This window comes from Solea solea, chromosome 2 (genome assembly GCF_958295425.1).
Source record: "Solea solea chromosome 2, fSolSol10.1, whole genome shotgun sequence".
Taxonomy (NCBI): domain Eukaryota; kingdom Metazoa; phylum Chordata; class Actinopteri; order Pleuronectiformes; family Soleidae; genus Solea; species Solea solea.
Window position 1 is genome coordinate 6352865 of NC_081135.1, and position 23029 is coordinate 6375893.

The 23029-nt window shown below is 40.9% G+C and overlaps 2 protein-coding genes across 4 annotated transcripts in view; both read right to left on the reverse strand.

The window, feature by feature from the left end:
- Positions 1–259: 259 nt before the first annotated feature.
- LOC131448997 (uncharacterized) lies at positions 260–4242 on the reverse strand. The gene is made up of 6 exons (XM_058621891.1): positions 3886–4242; positions 3564–3668; positions 2496–2626; positions 2232–2393; positions 1880–2106; positions 260–797 (listed from the first exon to the last, which is right to left on the reverse strand). Exons 1-6 carry the CDS (start codon positions 3950–3952, stop codon positions 695–697), a joined length of 795 nt encoding a protein of 264 aa, XP_058477874.1. The 5' UTR covers positions 3953–4242; the 3' UTR covers positions 260–694.
- A 1043-nt stretch (positions 4243–5285) lies between these two features.
- LOC131446397 (FERM and PDZ domain-containing protein 4-like) overlaps positions 5286–23029 on the reverse strand; it is a 57321-nt gene continuing 39577 nt past the window's right edge. For all 3 annotated transcript variants that reach the window (XM_058617591.1, XM_058617607.1, XM_058617599.1), the window contains 14 exons: positions 22079–22230; positions 21313–21415; positions 20491–20536; positions 17345–17449; positions 17013–17120; positions 16753–16884; positions 16081–16200; positions 15086–15222; positions 14353–14479; positions 12300–12389; positions 12022–12204; positions 11782–11920; positions 9929–10951; positions 5286–9537 (listed from right to left, as the gene is read on the reverse strand). In XM_058617591.1, the coding sequence (XP_058473574.1) occupies positions 6221–9537; positions 9929–10951; positions 11782–11920; positions 12022–12204; positions 12300–12389; positions 14353–14479; positions 15086–15222; positions 16081–16200; positions 16753–16884; positions 17013–17120; positions 17345–17449; positions 20491–20536; positions 21313–21415; positions 22079–22230 (5782 nt within the window). In that variant the 3' untranslated portion in view covers positions 5286–6220. The remainder of the gene's footprint in view (positions 9538–9928; positions 10952–11781; positions 11921–12021; positions 12205–12299; positions 12390–14352; positions 14480–15085; positions 15223–16080; positions 16201–16752; positions 16885–17012; positions 17121–17344; positions 17450–20490; positions 20537–21312; positions 21416–22078; positions 22231–23029) is intronic.

Consider the following 23029-nt stretch of genomic DNA (forward strand, 5'->3'; position numbering starts at 1 on the left):
AAATCACAGATTACAGAGTACTAATTGACTAATCAAATAAATAAAAGAAAGTTTAAAATACAAATACTGATACTGTGAAATGTGGTAGAGGGAAGACAAACGTCTATTAACACAGACTTAAATATGAAATAAAGTTGCAGTGGAGAACAAAAAGACAACTTCTGTGCAGTATTAACTTGTGACTTTATTTAAATTAAAGGTCTATTTCATCAAAAATCTTCAAGTTTCCAGGACAAAAACAAATGGTGCAAACAGTGACAGACATAAAACAAACAAACAAAAAAAAACACACAAAGCATATCTAAAAGATAACAAAGACAATACTTTCAAGTATGATGAACAGAAAGACACACATAAAGGAACACAAAAGACCATTTTTTTTTTACTTTTTCACATTTCAGCAGTCAACACAAAAGTTTATCTATACACGTTTCTAAAAATGTACAGCTGAACTGAATACTTCTGGTGTGGAGGCGTGTCTGAACAAAAATCAAACTTAAACTGACAAGTGATACATCACAGTTCCCAGTTGATATAAAAATTGTGATTTGCTTCATATGGCATTAACATTTGCAGTTGCTCCCTGCCCTTTGGAATATCACTGTAGTGGTTTCACAAACACATTCTTTGGCCCTTAAACATCCATTTTAAGGTCAATTGTCACTTAGCACCAAGTCAGATAGGGTTATTCGTGTTATTTTGTATCCATGGAGGAGTCGTCAGCACATCCCATCATCCTCTGCAGCTCATGAATACACGGCGTAATTGACTGGCTATGGACCTGAGCCATTTTCAACCTGGAAAGAGAAAAAAGAGGGGGTTATTTGTCAGACAGGTTGCCTCTAAAAAGATGCCCTAAAAAGCTATTGACCATTTAGGTTTACAGCCAAATCGTCAGACAGCAGGAAGTTAATCACCACCATATGAATATGATAACATCTAAACTTCATAGCTTTTCAAGAGGCTGGGTAATTGGCTGTAGCATCAATCAAATGCTTGGCTGGCAACTTCACAATATAACTGACTTCAATGCATACTCAGTCATTGTTACCAGGCTGAAGTGAACGCATAGAGTGAGCTAATGTTGACATGTATGGTGAAGAAAAGCTGACCCAGGACTAAGATGAGTGCACTTACACCCCACAGGTGGCGAGAGAGGACTCCAGTAAGACGTCCGTGCTGCTTTGCTTTGGATGATTATTGATGACAAAGGGAATCACAGTAAACCGGCAGCACCAGGGCCTGCGCTGTAACAAATCTCAGTCCTTTAAATGAACTTAAATGCTCAGCACAGCGTTCAGGTAATGACTTAGTTGAAGCGAGGTTTGCCATCGCCTCAGATAACTCAGTAGTTATTGCTGAGAAGCGGGTAGAAATCTTGGGAGGAAACCTCATACTGACTTTTTGGAATATGAACTTTATTATATAATCCACACTGTGGCTCAACATATGCAATAATAAAACCACAGCCAGAACTGAATTCAACATTATTCTACTGCTTCAATCAAACAGACTGAGGGGTTTGTGTAAAATCCTGAAATATCATGACAAAATATTGCATGAACTATTAACCAACTGTATAAGATGCGTGTTTAAAGGTCATGTGTATAACATTTAGGGTTGAATGGCCAGAAGTGAACATATTCAACCGAAAAGTATATTTATATGAGAGTATAAACGTTTTAAGTGCAACCCTTGCTTTACAGAGGCCACCATGTTTCTACAGCAGCCTGAACATGTTGAAGCAGAAGCTTACAACACAAACTTAGATGACCTAGATGAATGAGTCTTTCTGGTGTTCAAAAGCCACAGTAGTTCCAGATGCACTTGGAAAATCATTCATTCTAATACATTGGATTTTTAAATGCGGAGGCAATACCTTCTGAGGAGCTCACGCCCCCTGCTGGGGTCAGAATGGTAGTGCTGGAGTGCAGCGTGGATGTGAGCTGCCAGAATGCTGTAACACTGTTCTCTCATGGCGTTGTGGTTCACCGTATCCCACTGTGGCAGCTCGCTGGTGTAGCGCCACGCCATCAGTGCATGCTCCAACACAGCATCCCATTCTTCGTTTCTCAGAAGAACCTGGCCCCACTCCTGACATGAAACCTAAAATGGAGGAGAAGATAAGTTTCTTCAAATGTCTAAAGTAAAATGCTGCATAATCAGACTTCATCATACAGCAATATACATGTAAAATGTTTTTTTTTGATATTTTTAACATTTGTACTCACTTTAAATGCAACGAGGTGAGGATATGCCTTTCTGTAACAGTGAGCATCCCTGTTGGAGCCAAAACGCGAGTATGGTATGGACCTGTAAACATTTGCCTTCCTTAGCTGCAAGTCTTCCTGGAGATTCTTCATGTCTGACACCATGTTCCTGGGCTCTTGGCTCTAAGATACAAATAAACACAATTGACTTTACTTAAAGTTCATTAACTACATAGAACACTGTGATGATTAATGCTCGGTTTTGCAAATTAACAAGATGAATACCTGTTCAACTAAGATGAGGGATCTGATTAACTGTACAAGCTGTTGTTTGGAGAGGGGCGTATGCTGCTCATCCATCTTCTCACTCTGCATCTCTAGTCTCCCACTCCAAACACCACCAATGGGCAAGTCCACTGGAGAAAGAAGGAACAGTAAATGACAGAATGACCATAAACCAAAAGGTTGAATTTCCAGTTAATAGTGAGATCGTCAGATTGAAACACACTTTAGCACATCGAACCATCCTAAAACTGTTGCTATCACTCATTTTTGTTTAATTGTTTAATGTTTTCGTTTTCCCTCTGATATTTTGTGTGACGCTGCAACTTAGAGCTGCTATGACAAAATGGCAAGTTTCATTTTGTCATTTTGTGTCTGACGACATTCTCTCAATCTGTATATGTTTGATAATCTGACTTCAACATGTCTCCATCATACACCGAGATCATACATAAGATAAGATAAGATAGCTTTATTTATCTCACAGTGGAGAGAAAACGGCGTTACAGCAGCTCAACAATAGATAATAAACAAATAAACAAACAAACAAATACATTTAATCTATTCATTGCCTGATTCAAATACATCTCTAATCAGGGGAAGATAATCAGAAACAACTGCTGATGTGGCAATATCTTAATCAGTTTATTGTTTTAAAGGTCCAGTGTGTAAACATTAGTGAAATCTAATGGTGAGACTGCCAATTCTAAAATACAAAGGCTTCAACAACATTCCAGTTGTTAGTTATGTAAGGTGCTGCTTCAAAATGACTTGTTTATCCATTCGGGCAGTAGTAGAAAAGTAGCAACACTGAAAAGCTATATGTATCACCAAAATATACACAATTAATTCATTTTAAAGCAATTATACACTTACCAACTCGTACAGAATTTCAGTCAATCAACCATCTTAAATGTTACATACTGGACCTTCAATCTGGTTAAAGAATAATGGAACTCATGTTGCTATTTTAAGTGAAATGAAAATGAAACAAAAAGGGAGACAAATAAAGTACGACTTATGACCAGCTCGCAGTAAATATTGGACGTTAATGATTAAAAGGGAACTTACATGGCTGCACGCGCTTTGTATTTGCTGCCGTATTTCTCCCCCTTGTTAGAGAAGATGGAGCCAAGCGAAGACTTAGAATTTCCAGGTAGGACCTCCTCATCCGAGCTGCAAAAACAAACAAAGCACATAGCATTGTAGTGTCCGTGTTCTGTATGTTGAAGCATCATGCTGCTAAGTTGCTACACCTTATAAATCACCAGCTGTGCACTGGGGTCGCGCGCTTGTTGGATTAGCGCGATAGCGAAACAACAAAACAAACTAAAAAAAAAAATACACATTAAAGTTGTCTGAAGAATAAAAACGTACTACTTTTCCCACTCACCTGCAATTTTTGGCTGTGGAGCTGGTATTTCCATCAACGCTCGTCTTTGCTGACAAACAGCTGCCATTATTGTGACTAAAATACGACGCTAACTGCTCGATAGCAGCCAGGGATGCTACTGCTGTTAGCTGGACTTTAAACACCACCAGTAGCCGCGGAGGAAAGTTTAACTTCACCGCAGCAGAGGGTCACTTCAACTCGGGGACTCCTCGTCACACTGTAGCAGCACTTTCCACGGCCTCTGTAGTTTAATTATAAACATATAAGCAATTTTCGGTATATTCTGCCTCCCTAAGAAGAGGTAAAGTAAGACGTAACTTAAGTTTTTCTGAGCTGCTGCAGGAGCACAATGCTGATGAGGAGGCGCGCGCGCGACACGAGTTACCGCGCGGGCGTGGTTTCCCTGCACACTTTGAGCTGATTGGTCAACGTCACTGCATGCGAAAAAGAAGCGCCCAATATGCAGATTTACAGGCAAACACCCCTACCCCCCACACACTGCCTCATGCAAACACAATAAAGGAACTAATGTATTTTGTTTTACCACTGAAAACGATAATATAATTAAAATAATAAAATAAACCCTCTATGATAACATTAAAAATACTAATGTAAGTTCGAAATTATGAGATGAAGTCATAATTATGAAACACAAAGTTGTAATTATAGGATAAAAAAAGGTCATAATTATTTAAGAGTAAATTATATAATTATGAGATGGAAGCCAAGCATATGAGATAAATAAAAGTGTTTCTTTTCAGATAGAAAGTCATTACTATTTGAAAAGAAACTATTATTTGTGACTTTTCTATTAAATTAAAAATACAATTATTGGATTAAAAGTCAAAAATATTAGATGAACTCTGAATTATAAGATGTTTTCTGTGATTAAGAAAAAAAAACCTATAAGATGCTAAGTCATTATTATGGCTTTAGAAGTCACTAATATGAACACAAACTACGATAGCAGGTAGGGCTATAAAGTTGAAATATGAAACTTTATAGCTTCACAATTATTATTATTATTTTTTAAGTTAAGACCACTTCACAAAAGTTAGACTTTTTATCTTGACTCTGTGTCTATTCATTTTGACTTTAATTGTCATGATTATGACTTTAATCTCATAATCCTCATGTCTCACACTCTTTACTTCACAATAAACCCTTCTTTCCATTGGTGTCCATGTGTTCTATCTACAACCCCTTAAACTTTACAGTTGAACTGAACTTTGGGTCTTTAGCAACACACCCATGTTTAAACCAATCAAAGAAGCAGCTGAAGTGAAGATAAGGCAAAACTAAAAAGACACCATTGCTGATCTGTTGTTACAGGGAAAGGTTTAAAAAAGAAGACGCATTAAAAGAGACATATATCTGTAAAATATTTTAATATGTTGGTATATTAATCTTGTCAAGAGAGTCTTGATACATGGTTTGCAATAATAAATCAGATGAAAAATAATTTTAAATAGATATAACTAACATGTCATTCTGAAAAAAATAAAAGTTCCTTTAATTGTTAATATTGTAGTATTATTATATAGTAGTTTTCATAATTTTATATTTAGCTTATTCAATTAGCAGGTAAATGCAGTGCAACTTCAGCATCCCTGTCTTTCCAGCATTTCTAACTATTTAAGCAAAAAACAAACAAACAAACAAGCTTTGTAAATGCAAAAGGGTTGAAATCAGTTCACTGTTACATAGTCATTGAGAAATTAAGCTGCATTTTGGCTTTATTTCTACTGTATATAGCATGTGAATAAAATGACAGCAACAATTTTCCTCACTGGCACATTTTATTTTAATTTCTACAGGTAACGTTTTAAACTTATTATAAATATCTCTAGTAAAACTGCACTTTGATTGAACTGAAAGTGAGTTCACTCCAGCCCTGCATATTAAATGACCTAAAAAGCTGAATACTTAATGGCCTCTCAAAATTGCTACGGCAAATAATATAATTCTGTTGTATTTATATACATTATAAACATGTTAATAACTTACATAATGCACAGGTAAAAGGGGATCTATTAGGTACATTTAATATTACAAAGGTCTGTGACAGTATGGCTTTGCAAATGTATACACAATATAGTCATCAGAAACAGCAGAGCCCAGTCAGTGGAGTCAGACTGGGCTCCCTTTCAGCATCTTACGCATCAAATTGATAGTTATGAAACCTTAATCGTAAATATGTCCGCATCAAGTCTTATACGTTATAGATTTTGATATGGAGACTGTCCAGCCATATAAATACAACTTTCACCAAGATGCTTAAAGACAGACTAATACTAGCTGTGTAGGCCACACTATAAAGCACAAGGAGTAGTCCCTACTTGCTGAGCAGCGTTTTAAGGGAGCGGGTGAGTGCGTTAGCAATGGCCGACATGGTACTGGAGTGGCGAACCAGGGCTTTCACGCTGTGCTCCCCTGGTGCTCCCACTGTGGCAGCCTCGGCTGCTTTGAGCAAACAAATATAGTTCATAACAACCTCGTCAACCTTTGCCACAACTTCTCTCTGTTGGTGTGGAGCCGAGGCTCCGAGCCCTCTAACCAGACACATGCAAGCTTCACACAGACAGCATAGCACCTGGAAGCTACACGTTACAGCTAGCAGCATTTCCTCTGGGCTACTGTGTGCTTGTGCCATCCTCCTACATGCCCGGCCCAATTCTTTTGACTCAACTGAGAGGAGCTGCTTGTACTGGGACACATCCTGGACCGGCATCTGCGGTCCACGATCACAGCGACCAATGCTGGATCTTACCAGCGCAATAAGCTCACTGGAATCACGGCGAACATCAGTGAAGCCGGATGGGAAGCTATACATGTGGTCTTTGAGTGCATTGATTCGTCCAAGACGGTCACTAAAGCTCATGTTATTGAGGACCTCGCCATATAGCTGCTCTCCAGCTGCATCCACCACTGAGCCACAGGGTGATATGGCTGACACAGTGCCACCATTAATATCAATACTCTTCTCACCACGGCTTCGTCTGGGCCTCTCCCACTCAGTCTCATCCTCTTCACCCTCAGTCTTACGTTTAAAGAAACAATAGCTAAAAGGTCCATTGCATCTCCAGGGACTAGTGTCCAGTTTTTGAGAGCCTTTCATGTGTTTAGTGTCTTTCTGCAATGGAAATGCCACCGATGCCCTTCTATCTAACGTACTGCCTGTAGACCAACATGTGGTATGGGAAGACACAGAACCTTGGGAATAGCTCTTGGAGAGCCTCTTCCTTGTTGGCCTCCGCTGGACTTTGGTGTCACCTTGTTGGGGCATAGATGGCAACAAGGGCTGCTGACTCCTGCTTCGGGTTGGCTTCTCAAATGGAACTTCAACGCTACCAGAACTGGCAGTGACATTGCTGGAGCTGCGTTTGAGCTCCCTACCTCTTTGTAGGTTGTTGCCAAAGGGATCAGTCTGTGGTAGGTTTGGGGAAGGGGCTTGGATGTGGTTCTGATTCTGCCGGGACTGGATGGAATGGATTGGATCTTGTGTGAAGGCTGAATTTCTGGAGCTAGTGTTGACTTGCAAAGGTATAGACAAAGTAGGAGGAGGTGGTGGGGGAGGAGGTGGAGACTGTAGATTGGGAGTTGGAGATGTAAGACAATCTCTCCTTGTAGATGCCTGTCTGATAAAAGCTGATGGGTGGTCTCCCCTTCCCAGTGAGAGGGTGTTGAGTTCTGCTCGTTGACCACTTAGATTGGAGGCAGCTGAGAAACATAGAGAATCATTGGGACGAGAATGAGGAGACCTTGGGTCTGATTTTAACCACTCCTCTGAACTGCCACTAGGTTGGCTTTTTGACCGACGAGGGGGACGGTTACAGGTTGCACCACCATCACGGCTTCCACCTGCGATGAATGCCCCATCATTAGTCATAAAGCCCTCTGTCTTGTAAAGGGACAGAGCGTGCTCTGGGTCAACACCACTCATCTCTAACTCACTCTCCAGGCCAGAGAGGGAGTTTCTTCTCTCTGCAGTAGCGGCTCTAAAATGTAGACTTTCATTTGGTCTGTGAGCTTGCATGTCAGAACCTCTCTTGAGTTTAGCAGGAAGTGTGGCTGAGTGGTAAGACCGTAGACTTCTATTTGCCAGTTGCATAGTTACAGCGTTAGGGTTTACTACATTTGGGTTGAGGAATGGGGATGAAATTGAGGAAGGCATACATGGGCAGCGAGCAATGGTGTTGCCCCGATTCCTCACCATTTCAACAAGCTGAGGGTTGCTTGTGATAAAGCGCCTAGTGTCCTTTTTCACTGCCCCTCCCATGCCTGCACTGTGCAGCTTCCCTCCCTGGTGCATCTGGCTGACTGTCAGATAGTTAATCAGTTGTCTGTAAGCCTCACTGCCTTCCTTCTGGTTCAGCCCTTTAAAACAGGGCTGTTGTTTAGCATGCAGATCATTAAAGGGCTTCTTGTTTGCACTACTTGTGGTTTCTTTATGCTTTAATGGTGTGGCTGAGGAGGGTCGGCCTGGTTCACCCCCAGCAGGGGGGTGAATGTTGGGTAGCATTTTCCGAAGAAGGGCAGGGTCTGCGTGAGGGTGGAGGTCTTTTCCTTGCATACTCTGACCAGGGATGCTGTGAGGGATTCCGGATTTGCTTTCCTCATAGTTAAGCACCCTGAATAACGAGGAGGAGGAACTGGAAAGTGGGCCCCTTTGTGAATGGAGGTGCTTTGATTCAACTACACCCGAGCCAAGTGGTGAGTCAGTCGGAGTTGCACAGGCACTGCTGTTTGTGCTGCCACCAGCATCCAGTGATGAGCAGAGAGAACCCTGGAGTGAACTGTGGGCTTCTCCTTGCAAACTCGAAATCCTTTTGGCGAGGTGGTACTCACACAAACGGGCGACACTCTGCTGTCTAGAAATTGGCTGATGGTTGTTTTGTATGTCAGATCCCTGGTCAGACACTGCTGCTGTGGGACTTTTGGTTGGAGACAACAATGATGCTACAACTAGATGTTCGTCTTGCTCAACAGGCACAGCACCATTGTCTGTGCCACAGTCCCCCAAGTTAACGGCATTTGAGAGCTGATCAGAGGTTGAGGAGGGATGATGGGGAATTCTGTGGTGATCAAGGGGTAGACTGTTTGCTCCAGAATTTTCTGCCACAAACGAATTTTGTCTTCCTGGACTTTCCCCTCTCTCACAAAATGAAGTGCGTTGGTCCAAGTCAAAATGGCTACTACTGCCCCGCTGCCCTTCCCGTGTGCTGAAAGTGTTGTACTTCCCACTGGAATCTGCAGACTTTTTGTGATGCTTGCCTCCTGGTGTGGTGGAACTTGGCCGCTGCAGAGTGGATGAGAGGTTAGTCTGGGATCTCACGTCCAAGCTGTCCTGCCCCGATGAAGTGGTGTCTAATTGAGGACTCCGTCTCGGAGGAACTGCCGGAGGTTGAAGGTGCCGTGCCGGACTAGGTTTCTTCTGTGTTGTCCCTCCTGTCCTAGGTGAGACAGGGAACTCAGTTTTCTCCTCAATTAATGGTTGGTATCCTTCCCTCGTGGCCACCAGAAGGCGCATGTGGCTCTCGCTGAGTCTGTGAGTAGCAGCCAGTTCAGAGATTTCAGTCATCTCTGAGGAGTTGGTCTCATTTCCAGAATCTGAGGATGACCCTGGGCTAAAGCCTCGTGACGTGAAAACACCTAAAATAAACGAGAGACAGGGTCATTCAACAAAAGGTTAAATTCAAACAGAGGATGATGTTTCAATGTCAAAGTTAATACAATAATAACGCAAATTCCTTTTGATGCCACAAAAATGTTTTGACACTTGTTCTGTGAGTGGAACTTTCCAAAACAAATGTGTTAAAACAGAGGAAACACCACTATCATTTTGATAAAAGTATTAAAAACTTGAAATAATATCCCTTGAAATGCCATCTATTTGCAAAGTTAACTATGGACAATCATGTGATTACTCAATTAAATATTTGAATCAATTGACCGCATTTTTATTGTTCACTGCGACACAGAATTGGTATGAGGTTGGTTAGATTTAATTAAAAGGGGAATTAAGGAAGAGTATTTAACCAACCTCGATTGTTACTGTTGGGGGGTGGTGGGGGAGGTGCCTGTTCAGAGACAGACAGAGCCTCCAGTGCCTGTAGAGTGTTTATGACTGAGTTCTCCAGTCGTCTCTCCCCTCCCCTGGTTCCTTCCCCCTCCCCATGTGTTGGTATGGCATCAATTAACGACACTGGGATGTCATCATTGTCCCGCGTGCTTAGTGGTCTTCCCTCAGGTGCGGCGTCCTCATCTGAACTGTCCCGAAAACCCGGTGGTGGAGCTGCAATCGCATGGTTGAGCGTCTGCAGCAGTGTGTCATCTTCGTCTTCATCTACGCCGTCATCTCCCTCGGGAGGAGGGAGTGATGTCAGGTCGATGATGTCGTCGGTGGAACCAGAAAGCGCGAGGAAGGTAGCGGCCGTGGTACGCACCCCACCTTGATTACCACAGTTTTCATCTCCACCTCCTCTATCGTCACTCACTGGTGTCCCCCCAGTGGAGTCTTCCTCACAGGAAGCATCATCATCGTCCTCTGCATCATCTGTCGTGTCATGATAAAATAGGTCTCTTAGGAGTGGCTCCTCACCACCTCCCTCAGTGATGATGTTACTATACACATGTGTCAGACCGCTGAACTGACATGGCGCCATGTCCTGTGGCTGAAAGTCTGTGTTGTTGTGCAAGCAGAGCGGTTTGTGCTCAGGTACCTCCGGACTCTCCAACAGTCGCTTATAGCCTGCGTTCTTAGACGGGTTCAAGGGTTGGTCCCCCCCAAAAATAAAAGACACTTTGGCACTCCGAGGTGAGTCTTGAGGTTTGTGTCTGGTAGCCGGGGGAGGAGGAGGTGGCAGCGGACTTCTCCGGGTCCCTAGGTCTCTATTGTCAGGGTTTTGCAGTTCGTGAAAGTAAGGAGAGATGCTGTTTCTGTTCTCTTTCTGCCTGTTGTCTGGAAATGCAGAGTCTCTGTTGTTAACCTCTCCTTGGCTGAGGGAAAGCTCCTCATTTTCCCCCAGAGATGTGCTGTAGGGCCACTCCAGGACACGATCCTGACCTGCAGGGAGCATACAAGGTTTTATGTTATGTTCTTTTTATATTTAATGTTGATTTTAAAAATTTAAAGGGCCTTGTCTTCACTAGACATTTTCGAGTGCACCACTTCAGGACTGTGAGGCTATGTGCCGCACTGTAAAACACACCATCCAATTTAGCCTTGAGTCGTGCCAGAGTACGAGTGTTCATCAACTTTTCAATTTGTTTAAAGGAGCCCGCCAGGACAAAGGCAGTGACACTCCTCTATACAACATCCAGTGGACAAATGAAAATGTTCTGAAAAAAAACATTCAATTTGGTTTCAAGAGCAATTTGGATTCAGACACATCACTTCTTGAAATTGTCTATTTTTGTGTCCAGTAAATTGATATATCTAGTTGAACAAAGGATTTGTCTAAACCTCTTTATAAAAGACTGGAATACAAGGGCACAAGGCAACACATAATCTAATGTGAAGCTGTAGTTTTGTATATTATAGTATCCCAACACATTTTAATTTAAACTTTCCTGCTCACACACACACACAGTTGTGCAGCTATTCTTCTTACAACACTGAATTGACTTCCATTCATTTGGACAGCCAAAACAAAGCATTATCCCTAACTTTAACTTCACCAGTTAATACTTAATCCTAACCTTAACCTAACCACTATTCTAATTTAGCCACAGACTTAAACTGACTCCTCAGAAATGAAGTTTTGCCTCATTAGGATCAGGTTTTGGTCTTAATAAGGACTACTGGTCCTGACAAGGTCAATGTTTATGCCAGAAAAGGTAGGAGGTAAAGTACAAGTACACACACACATGCAGAGAGAGTGAATAATTAAATACTTGTGTCATCCCCTCCAGTGCTGTTACAGCGGGCCATGCTGAAGATAGATCTCCTTGAGTCCACTAGGAGGCGATAGTAGCCTGCTGTTAGGCAGGCCAGGTTCATTGCATCACTTGACTCCATGATGAGTGTGATGGGCTGTATCAGAAAAAAAGAAGAGGGAGGCAAGTAAAGAGGACAGATGGAGAGGGAAAAGATGAAGAAGGGGTAAAAATGTGATATAAAAGAAATATACTAACCCTGACGTCCAGAACATGTAGCTCCAGCCGGACATTGGTGTCGTCCTCGGTGAGGATCTCGATGCGGTTGACGTGGCTGAAGTCGGCTAACAGGGCCACCAGGTTGGTGCGTGCATTGATGACATGACTGATGCCATAACGTGGGCCCACGAGCAGCATCACCTCTGTCTGTTTCTCCCCTTGCTAGAGACAGAAGAGCGTACGCGTTAGAGATAAAACATAAGTCTGAAACTGAAGGTTCATCTCAAACAAATCCTTCCCGGGACTAATGGTCTCACCAAAAGTATTGATTTGAACTCCCTCCCTCCGTAGAGTCTGAGTTCGCTGAGGTACCTCAGGTAATGTACCTTGGCCTGCAAAGCAGTCAGCTGCAAAGAGAGAAGTGAAATACATTAGCAGGCATGTGAAATGAAATCTCCTCCTGAGGACGGGTATTTGTCTTCTAATGTCAGGATGTAAAGCGTTCTCCAGCCACTTTGATGTGGACTGCTGGTTTTCCATTATGCCATATGATTTAAATCTGATCAAACTCTGAACGGAGAGCTACTCCACTGTAGTGCTCCTTAAGGCTCTCTTAAAATAGAAAGCACCAAAAGTACCAATGCTTTATCTATAGTTTACCCAAAGCATTGAAAAATCTCATACCCTTCAACATGACAAAGCCGCTCAATAAAAATGTCACATAACACGCCGACTTAGAATATTGATAAGTCATCTCTGGTTAATTACAGTTAGTGTAAATTCAAGACCGCAACGAGGAGGTTGATTTAGAGAATCAATGTTTTGATTATTTCCATCTTGGTTCATGAGTGCCACTCGGCTGTATTTCTCCCTAATGAGCAGATTGGATATCATCTGGCACAGCGCATACAAATTATTATACTGCTCGCTCTCAGGGGGAGGAAATCAATATCCTTGTGGTTTAACTGTCAAATGTATAGACACATATGTTAAGTACATTTAACCTCAACTTCACTCTAATTGCATGGAGCTGTAATTAGGATGGTAAAGTTGGATCGTGAAGTGATGTTTTTTTTTATTTCTCAAAGACAGCAGACCATATAAATAACTTATAACTCATTTTAAATATATATAAAAAAGCACTATTTATTGATGTATGTATTTATTTACTGTAAACATTCTATGTTATATTCCCCCTACTGCGATAAATCCCACAAACAGAGCACAACCAGCCTCCCTGTCTGTGGCACACATGTGTTCCTAATGCAGATGTAAATCTTTTTAAAAAATATATTATTTCAGCCAAGATTAATAGACATTTGGCAGCGTACTGAGTATTTGGGGCAGACTCAAAATAAGCTATAGCTTCTGTTCTCATTGGAATAAAAGGAACATGTCAACCAAAGCATATTTTTGCAGCCTAAACATTTATTGTTGCAGTAGAGCGTTAATGTTTTACGCTGTTTAATGGATAAACTATCACTAAATATTTGCTCCTGATGTGCATCAAATTAAAAATCTCCTCATCATATTTGTGTCCCCATTATTAACCATAAAAGGGCCAGAAAATGTCCTGTGACTAAGTTTTTTTTTCCCCTTTTTCCAGAATAACTTTCAATATCTGGCAGTTATTTACAATTTACTGCATGTTAACATATTGTTTTAACAAATTAAAATGAATAATTAATATATATATATATATTTTTTTTTTTTTAAACACTAGTTGTACATGAACATCAGATTATTGCATGTTAAATTTGAAATGTGAAGAGTATAAAACATATTTAAAATAACATTTGTTTGAGTCTCAATGTGTAAAAACAGGCCAAACAATGGAAACTATGTACAGGCGTTTTTACAACTCTTTCCTCTCTGATGACTAAGACTCACTACACTCGGTGTTAAAGGGTTAAAATAATAACATTTTGAGGCTTAGGTGTTAAAGGGTTAACATATGTGTCCTGAGTAGCTGTGCAACTAACCTCATTCACCTGAGAGTTGACAGTAAATCACTAATTAAAGCTGAAGCTGTTGCACAGGTTCACAAGGTTAAAAACACCAGCAGCTGCTTATTTATCGAAACATAAAGAGCTGAAAGGCTGCATATGTGTGTGTGTGTGACAATGAATAGGTTATGACGTATGCACACAGTTTAGAAATGCATGAAAATGCTTGTTATTCACATCATCATCCAAGGTCTGGCTTGACGAAGGGTCCGAGGTTGACAAGGGTGAGAACCTCTACAAGGTCTGTGCCTGGCCGCGATGCTATTTTAAGGTATTGCATCAGAAAACAAAGAAATTGTGTGTGTGTGTGTGTGTGACAGAAGTTTACTAACAAGGGCAAAGAAAGACAAAGAAAGCTGCTTACTTTCTTCCCTGGAGGCACAAGGTTCTGGTTGGTTTTAAGGATGTGTGTCAGAGCCTTCCTGATGTTTTTCTCCTTCATGGTGGTCAGCACAGCAGGAGGCAAGAACACTGGCAGACCCCACTCCTTTCTGTTGAGGTGAGAGATTGATTTTAGAGAGATAAATAAAGGCTAGAAATCGGATGCTTCCTCTCCTACAACCTTATGGTGATGTTGTTGTGAACAGAATGAGAATATCCCGAATTTAAACTCTACATTTGTACAGATGAGGGCAGCAAATCAGTGTTTTCTGCAGAGGGAGCGCACAGACCACACCCACACGTGACACATAAGGTTCTTATTCAAATGTTGCACAAATTGTAACAATTCAATAAAAGAGCATGTGAAATTATGTGGGCTTCCATCCACTGCTGTTAAGTGAGATCAGTGGTAGGAGGCACAATGCAGGTCACCATGACCAGAATACAGAGGAAGGACATGATAGTTCTGTAAAGTCATAAATTACATTTTTTTTTTTATTAAATATCCGTTGTAATCCTTTATTCACTTTTTTAAAGGGCAAATCTTCACTCCACTTCAAAAATACTTTCCCTTTAAGTACTTTAAACGTTTGTCTGGAAAACCTTGGTGTGCAAAAGAAGGAATAATAAATATGGCAATTTATCGATCAAATTAATAATAATGAATGTGTTTTTGAAAAAACCTCATGCTAGCAAAGTCCCACACATAAACTTACTGGATATATTTCAGCGAGACCTTCTGGCTCTGTCGTGTTGTCATGGTGAGGATGTACATCTGCAGTGCAGCCAATCGCAGAGCGGCGTCGTACTTGAGCTCCGGGCCGAATCGCTCCAGCACCACATCGTTACAACTCTAGAGGAAAAGCAGGGCTTTTATAAGTTATATAAGAGTTGCAAAAATCAAGTCTTCGGGCATGTGAACTGCATTTCTAAGCAACAATCCAGCCTCGCTAAGATCAAATAAGTTGTTCTCAGCCTTTGCGGCAACAGATTCTGTCAAAGGGGATCAATTTCCAGTGCCTGTTGAAGAACTTGCAAACCCACAATGGTAAACTGACAAAAGATGATTAGTTTTCCTTCTCTCAGGCTTTTATTTCTGACTAAATATTACAGATTCCAGCAGGGAAGTCATTTTTTATTCTACCAAGACAAAAGCACTTTTACTTAAAGACTTCATTTGCAAATTGTCTTCAAGGAATTCATTCTGTAGAATAACAAGTGACATAATCATTCAGTTCCAATAAAAGATTTTCAGTGTTGCACCCAACTGCACACTTACAAGTAGCGCAGTTATGGAAGGTTCCACAGTTCTCAGGTGTGGGGATCGTGATTGGATATATAAAAAGAGCATCTGTGGAAACAAGGATGGGTCAAGTCCCACCATTTTGTGGCAAACTTCTTTGCCTTCATGCAAATTGATTCATAATATAATTTCACCTGATGATGGAGTGTCAAAGTGTTTTTTTTCACCTTTAGTATTTAGCACTGGCCAGCTTCTTCCCTCCCTTTCTTGTAAACTTTCACACAAAAAGATCTCTGAGCCTCAACTCGTCCGAGTTGGACCAAAAGACAGTTTCCCTTGAGCCTTTTCTCTGTTAAATAAAGGTCCAAGTTCATTTGGAAACGACACATTTTAGACTTAATTGTCCTAACTTTTCTAAAAAAAGGCGCCATGCAATTACCGAGGTAATGAACCCCAGATTTGGCTCACCTGCACATAGAGATATTCAAACGCCACGGCGTCTCTGCGGAGCAGCTCCACCGGGTCCCTCGGCACGAAGCTGATTCTGAAGAAACACTTCATCTTGTCGGAGCCGGATCTCCGGGTCACCTGAGAGTCACAGGAGCAGGCGGCGGAGGTGCAAGTTGGTAAAGGATGCCTCGTGTAAAATGATGTATGTATTATATATTAACTGTGTAATAAAAGGATGAAAATGTTTTTGAGGAATGATTATGTGTAGATAGGAGTATTTTTTTGTTACCCAGTGATGGTCTAAGCCCAAGAGGGACGCTCATGTTTATTAGAGTAAAGAGTGTATTTTATCAAGTGTGTTGAAGAAGAACATTCATCCAACGTTGTGGCACACGCGGAGCTTGAACTGTGTGGTATGAATATTAAAACTGTCCTTTGTCATCCCCGCAACCTCATTAGAATGTAGCGGACACTGTGTGTGTGTGTGTGTGAATGAGAGTGTGTGTGTGTGTGTGTGTGTGGGAGGATAGGTGTAATGTGAGCTGTCACCCCTGGTGTGCCAGTGCTGATAAATTGACACTGGGGTCCAAATGCAGCCTGAATGCTGAGTATGTCTGTGTATGTTTGTGTGTCAGACAGAAACTCGGTAAACACAGTGAATGGGAGGGAGAGAAAACCTGTAGCCTTTACCTGAGTAAGCATCTCCTGCTCGTGCAGGAGAAGCAATTTGCTTCCAGAGCTTTCCATCCTCTGTTCCAACATGAGGGAGAAGTGCTCGATGCATTTGATTGACAGCTTCTCTTGCAGGGTCAGAATCACATCCTGGGAGAACAAAACAACACAACATCAATCGTAAAACAGTTGTCATGTTGACTTTGAACTAATACACATTTGAGCTTGTTGTGCAAATGATGACAACATGATTACAATGCATGTTTTTGCGTCCGCACCTTGATGGAGGTACTGCTGTCGAAGCGGAAAGACTTTGTCTGCCCGTTCTCCAGGTAAACCTTCAAGACGTTTGGCATGAACAGAAGAGAGTTGTCCTTCACTGGGTTCTGGTGGTGGGGGGGGTAAATAAATAAATAAAAGATGCGGCACAGCAGTGCTCACTTCGACAGAAGACGTGTGAAGTAACAAATTCATCAACGTAACAGTGATTAACTTATCTGTCTGTCACACTGAGCTGTCTGTCTTATGAGGCAAGTGGCAACCATCTGGCACTGCCCATATAGGTCATACATATACATGAGTGTGTGTGTGTGTGTGTGGCAAAACTCACTGGAACCTGGCCATTTATGATCACCTCCTCTGCAAAGCGCACTTTGACTGGATTGGACTTGAGCATGGCTTTCTTGGCTGCACTGATGAACGCTGATTTCGGGGACTGAGAGTCAGCCGTCACCGAAAAGAGAGATGAAAATGTGGGTGGGTGGGGTGGTGTGGTGTCGGGTAGAAGAAAGAGAGAGAGAGAGAGACAGATGGCGGAAGACTTGGTCAAATATAGAAGAACTAAAATGATTAAAAACTGAAAGTCATTAGCCCTTTGACTGTCAGAAAGTCACTTTACATTTCCTGAAACTGGGAAAAAAGGAAGAGAAAGAATGAATTTAAGAACTAAACTAAAAGACACACATTATTTAATCTCCCTTTGATGGAAAATGCTGGTGTTTTTCCTATTAATTTTAATTTCCAGAAACATTGTCTTGGAAAGGTGGAAACTAAAAATGTGCTTAGTCATTTTCTGAAAGAGCCAGGCACTGTACCTTAGCAAACAGGTGTACGTATTTACATTAATGTCACATTGACTCACAATAGTCTCCATGGTAACAAGGTCTATCATGGACTTGGTGAACTATTTTTATGAACTATTTGACCTTGTTTAAAAGGATTTATATGTGGGTATATATATATATATATATATATATATACAGTATATATAGATATATATATATATACAAATACATATATATATTTGAATATATAAGTTATTTTCAACACTTAATTAGGATCAGTTCATTGGCTCTTTAATATAATTCTTTTGAAACTAAGGTCAATCCAGAATATCATCATTCTTCAAATGCATGATTTTATGTTTTCAAGGACAGACGGTGTCCTTATGGAGCTGAATTTACTCGTCAGGATAACGTTTGCAAATGGTAGCAATAATAACATACTCAAAATGAGACACGGAACATTACTCATCATCATGACTGTGTTTTTTTTTTTTTCCTCTGGAGTTAATGGATTGTTTAGTGAACTGAGGTAAAAAGGAGATTTCACCATTATCAGCAATTTAAAAAAAAGAAACTCAGAACAACAATAGAGATGGAAAACAATTTTAACTCCAAAACTAGATTTCCGCAATTCCGTGCCGAAATTTCGAGTGTGCCTGCAGTTCTTGCGGCATGTGTCCTCGCGTGCAGGACTTGTGCTGGTAAAGGATTGAGTGGTATTTTGGTGGAATCACCCTTTGAAAAAGAATAACTCATAAACCCCTCCCACTCCCTGATGCCCCCTCCCCCTTCCGAACACCTGCGTTATAAAATCTAAAAATGTGGATTGAACCTTTAAAAGCATTTAGACAGAGTGGTATTTTGGTGGACTCACCCTTTAAAAACACCAAGTTTTAGAGGAGATAACAAGACGGATCAGAGAGGACTCAGAGGCTTTTTAATTGTCTTTATTGGCACTCGTAAACAATTCTCAAGGCAGGTCCTCTTTACTGAGGAAAAACAAAAGCGTGGCTATGAAAACCTATAACAAATTGCGAGCGCAACGCTCTACAAGAGAAACGTTGTGGAACTATAAACGCGGAACAAAAAAATCACTCCGAAGAGGAAACATACTCGGACTAAGGTTATCATGTAAAACTTAAACAGAAAACTCTCCAAACAGAGGAAAACACGGCTCTAAACACTTCAAAACAAAAGCTAACTCAAAAGCACAATCCTAATGATTGGCGATCCTTAACCAACTAAGAATGAGATAAAAAACAAAACGCAATCTAAATGATTGGATCTAACTAATAAAAGGTAAGTCACAAGCCTAGTGATTGGAGTTCCTAAAAGGCTGTGAAAATTAACAAACAAAAAATCTCTCCCAAGGAGGAAAACAAAAGCTATAAATCTTAACTAAGGTATCAGCTAACAGGCTATGATAAGAAAACTTACAAAATAAAGCAACGCTCACCAAGAGGATCAAAAACTTGAGGATTCTGGGGCTGTGACGAGGCGCTATGGTGATCAGGCATGGACGAAAACACACTGGCACTGAAACAGGGGAACAGGGAGTTTTTATAGTCCACATGGCTTAATTGTCAGCAGGTGTGTGTAATCAGGGCCGGCAGAGGAGGGGGCGGGGCAAACTGCTGGAGTGACAGGAGAGAGGGAGAGAGAGAGATTCACAATCCCCTCTGTTTCCCATTCTCACAGAGAAAACAGCATGTTTTAAAGTTGTCATATCTCAAGAACGGTTGATGATAGAGATAAAATTTTTGGTTTGTGAGCGCCAGGAGGCTTTCAGCAGCTCCCATCTCAAGATTTGTGACAAACGGGCGTGAATTGACAGAGAAATCACAGTTTTAAAATCACCCTCATCTTGATTTTCCACAACTCCAAAGCAGACATTTTAACATGGGAGTGAATTGAGACTGTGACCAGAGTTCTCTGTGCTTTGAGGTGATTTTAAGAAAAACTACAAGTCATATGAACATGACAAACACACACAGGGTTAGACGACAACCATGGCAACATTTTGATGTAAAAATTGTCTCTGTAGGTTGGAAATTGTGGGCAGGAGAAGAGTTTGTTTAGAAGTTTTTCTGATTATTTTGCTGGATCTTGCTAGAGTGTGTCACTCTAGCTCACACCTAACGACCACACACACACCCATTATAAAATCAGAAAGCTTTGAAAAAAAGTACAAAACTTAAACTGCGATAGTTCAAAAACCGTAACATGTATCAAAATGTCGACTTAGGTCAGAAAAGTCCCAAGTCTTGTGACCCGTTTAAACTTCCAACCACGTTTCTACGTTAAAGTATGACGACACTGTGATGCTCCAAAGCGGGCTTGGTTTTTTTCGGTCTCCCATCCACTTCAATGTTAATTTTTGTTCAGTTTTTTGTAAATATTATCCCAATGGTTATATGAAAATCTTAGAAAAGTCATAGCACACCATTCCCGGTCAAGGCGCACATTTTGATATAACTTGTGTTGGGGGTTTCTCAAAGATGCAGGAGGAGTAGCGTGCCGAAATAACGGGAGGGCGCGAGAATAAAAAGCAGAATAAACGCGCACGATTACAAGAGATGCCTTGCAGCGCAAGGCATTCTAGTGAGAACCCTAGGGTTCTCACTAGAATGCCTTGCAGCTGCAGGCACTAATGAAGAAGAAGAATGAAATTTGTAAGACAGGATCGACTCACAGGATAGGGCTGGACAACAGTCAGCATGATGGATTCTTTGCAGCTTCTGAAACAAGAACAGCAAATCATGGAGTCAACAAAACCGTCAGCAAACAACAAGAGCGATGAAACGGCAATGGCAGACGAGCAACGGCGGGAACTTGATTAGCTTTGCTGAAATGAAATGACTTGCCTCTGGCAATCACCATATACAAAAAGAATATAATTAAAACTGCTGAAGAAGAACTCTTAATCATATCATCTGAACTCCTTTCAAACGTACTGTATATGTGCTTTAGACATTGTCTGTAGTGGAAAGCATCACTAAAACATTCATTTAAAAGTAATGTATTAATTAACGGTAATAAAACACTTTTTTCCTCTTCCTGTTACGTTCAGATTTTATCTTGTGTCTAACATTTATTTTTCTTTCTTTTTTTTTTTTTTACTACAAAATAACACTTTCTGAACACACTTTTTTTTTTTTTTTTTTTTTTACAATCCACAGTCTGACCAGTAGATATCACTAATTGTTACACACTGGACCTTTAAAAGCACATTATGTTTTAATGCTGAACATGATCCTGCTCCAGGCAATAGACAAGATAATTATTTATAGATTTATAGGTTTCATAAGGTTTATTATATCATAGTCAGTTCACCCCAATGAGTCCAGGAGGGATATCTTGCCATAGATTGAATTTCTTAGCCTTAACTAAGAGGTAAAAACACATATTTTATTATGAGTGAGCTGGCCTTTTAAAGTTTAGGCAGATAAGGTTGTGTCAGCTGTGATTGATGCCAACACCTCGCAATGTCCCAGAGGTTTTGGTGTGTATCTACCTGACCAGGTCGATGACCCGTTCTCTTGGAGCTGAGCTGACAGGCTCATCATTAATCATGATGATCTCATCGCCTGGCAACAGCTTCCCCTCTGATGGGCCACCTACACACACACACACACACACACACACACACACACGTGCAAATAAGCCACAGCTGATCAAAACACTGCTCTTCCAAAGCAGCAGGTTTGTCTGTCAAGCGAAGGCTGTGTGTCAATAAATCACCATGTAACATTAAAATTGTGTGTTTTCCTCCTGCTGCATAAAATGCACAAAATAAGCATTCTCTTTTTTTTGGCTTGACGCTCTAAATAGTGCATTCATTAGTTCAGTTGCCTGCTTGCAATTCAGCACTGATTGATTATTGATATGCCTAATCACTGTGTCTGTGCAGCCATTCGAGCTGACGGCTGACATGAGGACAGAAGCGTGGCTTTGACAGTAATTTAGTAATCAGCCAATTTACCAGAATAAACAATTTGTCCGGGAAAAAAAAACAACAAAAATACTGTTCCGCTAATACAGTCTGCACAGTGTAGTGTGAGCTAATGACATCACATAAAATAAGTATACGTTATTTTGGATTTGGATGGAAAAAAATCTTTATATATAACGAATCACACCTGGTCAAATATTGTATAAAATACATGTGCATAGCGAAACTTTTAGATATAACAGAAAGCAAACAAGGCAATTAAAGAAGATTTTGCCTTTTCTTTTTTTGAAAACTTGAGGATCTCAGACAGCTGAGTGCAAACCCCTACCTGGCGTGACGGAGCGGACCACCACCGGTTTCTCACTGCCCGCCACAAAGCCGAAGCCCAGGACTGGGTCACGTCTCATCTCTACTAGGCGAGGGGCAGGAGGGATGCCATCCAGGTGAACCTCCTCCAGGGAACTGCTCTGTGACACTTGGCTGGAAAATACAGCAAAGAACAGAAACACTGAGGCACAGCCTCAAATAAACAGAAAAGATCCTTCTTATTGATCCCTTTAGGGGAAATTCTGGGGACAAATGTATAGATTTTATGCATATAAATATAGATTTACTCAATTAAAAGTACAGAAGTGACTCACATGATCCAGTTTGTTTACATACAAACGTGTTCGACTTGCTGAATGAAGCTCAAAGTGCACATTCAAATTCAAACAACAACTGAATTGGAAAAGGACTCATAGTTTTAACCTGGATAGAAAACATTAAACCTGAATGAACTATTTTATCTCCATATCTGTTCATAAATCAGAGTGTTGGCTGAGGTTTGGCCATTAGCACAACATTCTAGCCACTTATAAAACGGAGCACAGGTCCTCCATTCATTAAGACTTTTAAATGCGGAACTGATTTGCCTCTTGCATCCATATTATAGTCTGCGTCTAAAGTAGTGACCATTTGAACAAATCGCCAATTTTAAATGTTGAATTTATTGTGTTTTCCCTGCCGTCTCCCTTGTATCTTTCACCTCCTATATGCTCTGTCTGAGGGAGTGATAATAAAACAGGGCAGCATTTTAATATGAGACATCGGTAGAGGTTTAAACTGTCCTTTTCTCTGCCTTATATCAAGTAACTGAGGATGAGAGCACCACTAAAACATAATGCACCATATTAGATTACACCGAGACACAGAGAATGTGCCTGTGCCTGTTAATTAAGAAGTGAAATACACTTTCGCCGAGGTTAACTCACTCTCTTTGTCTCTATTCCTCCCTCCC